The following is a 2,729-nucleotide window of genomic DNA, read 5'->3' on the forward strand; positions in this document are numbered from 1 at the left end:
TTGAAGGTCGCAGAATATGAAATCGAAACTTCAGTAATAACGGAGATTAGCAAGTTTCCTTTAAGTGCTTAACCCGGGGCTGTTTAAAGAATGCGTTGGGTAGGATTTTAATCTTAACACTCACTTCATATGGGCACTGCAAACTGATCTAAAAGGTTTCAAGTGACGGCAAGAGAACACTAACGTGCTTTTTACAACTTTATTTTCTTCAGCTTTGTTCGATCGTTTAAAGTATAGAAACCAAAAGACAAAAATAAAGTAGCTTCCTGCGGTCCATTAACTTTTGAGTCCTAACAGGAATCAACGCTACCATCGAAATCAAATTATGTATTTGAAGCTGAAAGTGCTGTCACAGGAGAGCCTTTTGCCTTTACATCTCCCACACAGATCCTGGCGATGTGGTCTCTTTGGGTCAACGTGACGCATTTTGATAGGACAGGTACATCTTGTCTGTCTGCAGGTCTGATGGGCAGGAAAAAACAAGTCTCACTGTACGGATGCTGGGTACTCTTCAGTAAACTGCTACAGGTTGTGCGCTTCCTGCTCTACTTACTTGACAGATGATATCCTCGACACGGTAAGGGTTGTAGGCTTTCTCGCAGGTTCTGCAAAACTGCTTAAAGTAGACCTGTTGGACGAGGAGATTCATTATGCAAACGATTCTCAAGATAGATAGATAGATAGATAGATAGATAGAGATATATATATATATTTTTTTTTTTTTAAATCACGTACCTTGTTCGTGCCTTGCACACACCACACGTAAGCACTCTCCCAGCGGGCGTTACAGTCTTTGCAATGGAAGTATCCATACTTCTGCTCTAGAAACTAAAGTGAGTGTAAAATCGTTTTAGGACTCCAATTCAAACACCAGGTGAAACACTGCAAGGCTGTCTACTAGGTGATGCTCATTACCAACAGCACAAGACCCAAGCAATCAGATTCTTAATACTTCGTAAAGTTTTATAACAAGATTTTCCCCAAGTACATTTAATCAGCTTTGAGTCAGAATGGAGCTGTAATTCATCTGTATAAAAAAGGGTTTAATAATTTTCTATTAGAGGAAGGTGAGTGATCATTAGTTTCTGTGCCACGCAAGCGTTTCGCCTAATAAGGGCTTAAACTCGGATTGGAATTTTCCAGGCGGAAATATCCCAGGTTTTTCCAATTGTTTAATGACAAGTGGTGATCCTGGGAAAGAAAAGTAGTCTTTCTGATTCAGGTAGCTTAAAGTAACAATTAGTGATAGACAATTGGACGGTCACTGGAATTTAGAAGTTAGCCTATCATTGTGGGCTAGGATTCCTCACAATCTCCAAATAACCCTGCGATGGTCTTCGAAACGGTTCTGACTGACCAAACTCCAGGGAATTTAAGTGACTTCTGTTACTGGTTAAACTACAGTATCTCGGTGGACATACACTATTACCACCAACTTGCACTTTTCTGGACGGGTAAGTGGGTGCATTCATACAGAAAACGGGTGCTCACCACAAGTCATTTAGATTTTTCAGTAATTTGAAGATTCCAGTATGATAGGTTTTCAAGAGTGTCATGTCCCATTTCAGTGACTTATTACAATAACTAGTAGAATTTCACATTTTCCACAAAAAAAGTTAATGGATTTCACTTTAAAAATTGGCAATTTAAATAGGAAATTCATTGTGCTTCAACATACTTCACTGGGGTACATTGCTATCTTAAAAATTGGCCAAGTTTTTAAAAAAAATTCCCGACCTCAATTTATCACTGCCATGGATATTTGAACGAGTGAAATAGAAGTCATTGTAGTTTGGCATTCTAACACGTGGGATGGATTAAAGGTTCGCGGGAAATAAATTCTCACCTGAAATCTTAAGCGTTTCTCGCTTTTGGCTGTATTGGCGACCGGGTTTCCAGTGTCTTGCTCTTTCTCATCTTTCATTGTACCTTCAGGTTCTTCGGTAGTTATCCCACCTTGACCATCCACTGTTGTAGTTCCTTTATCTTCCGATTCTTCAATTGTCTCAGATGCAGTTTCCTCTTTCATATCTTTCTCCTTTTCTTTCGCCACTTCAGACTCGCTCTTTTCTTCCTGCAGAGGTTTCTCTTGTTCTTTGGGATCTTGTTTTGCAGCATCCCGATCTCCCTTATTGAGGAAGTTATTTAGATTGGGTGACACAATAGGAGAGTAGATGGCCATGGTCCTCCGGAACCGAACATTCTTGGGCATACTAGCCGGACTCCCTTGGACTTGATTCTGTGAAGCCCGGCGCCTGAATACGCCTCTCCGCCTCATCGTCGTCGTCATCATCATCAGTGTCCTGGGACCCAAAGAACATTGCACGGAAGCATCAGTTTTGGGGTTAACCTGGACTCCAACATCTTTCGTGTTTGCTTTTCTCACTCTTGGAGTCAGGTTTGGGTTCACCTGGGATAATATGGCTTTGAGTTGAGCTCGTTGATAGTTATCAAAATATTCGCCAGGGTCCCCATAGTTGCTCAAATAATTTCTCTGTCTCCAGCTAGAACCTTTTGGTCTGTTACTTATGTATTGGTAAGAATAAGGATTATACGGTGAGTAAATGCAATCAAACGCTTCTTCACCTAAAGTAGCCATAATCTTAGGCTGAGGTGCTATACCCGTTGCTTTATTTAAATAGTCCATCCAACCAGTCAATTGCTAAATTCCCACTGGTTAAATCTACTGAATCAATTCGTTTAACAAGCTCCACGCACAGCTTTTGGGC

The 2,729-nt window shown here is 40.7% G+C and overlaps 1 protein-coding gene across 1 annotated transcript; it reads right to left on the reverse strand.

The window, feature by feature from the left end:
• Nucleotides 1-188: 188 nt before the first annotated feature.
• zar1 (zygote arrest 1) lies at nucleotides 189-2,618 on the reverse strand. The gene is made up of 4 exons (XM_067997547.1): nucleotides 1,847-2,618; nucleotides 736-828; nucleotides 554-628; nucleotides 189-462 (listed from the first exon to the last, which is right to left on the reverse strand). The coding sequence occupies exons 1-4, from the start codon at nucleotides 2,597-2,599 to the stop codon at nucleotides 319-321; spliced, it is 1,065 nt and encodes a 354-aa protein (XP_067853648.1). The 5' UTR covers nucleotides 2,600-2,618; the 3' UTR covers nucleotides 189-318.
• Between the last annotated feature and the right edge of the window lie 111 nt (nucleotides 2,619-2,729).

The sequence above is a fragment of the Heptranchias perlo genome, chromosome 1 (assembly GCF_035084215.1).
Source record: "Heptranchias perlo isolate sHepPer1 chromosome 1, sHepPer1.hap1, whole genome shotgun sequence".
Taxonomy (NCBI): domain Eukaryota; kingdom Metazoa; phylum Chordata; class Chondrichthyes; order Hexanchiformes; family Hexanchidae; genus Heptranchias; species Heptranchias perlo.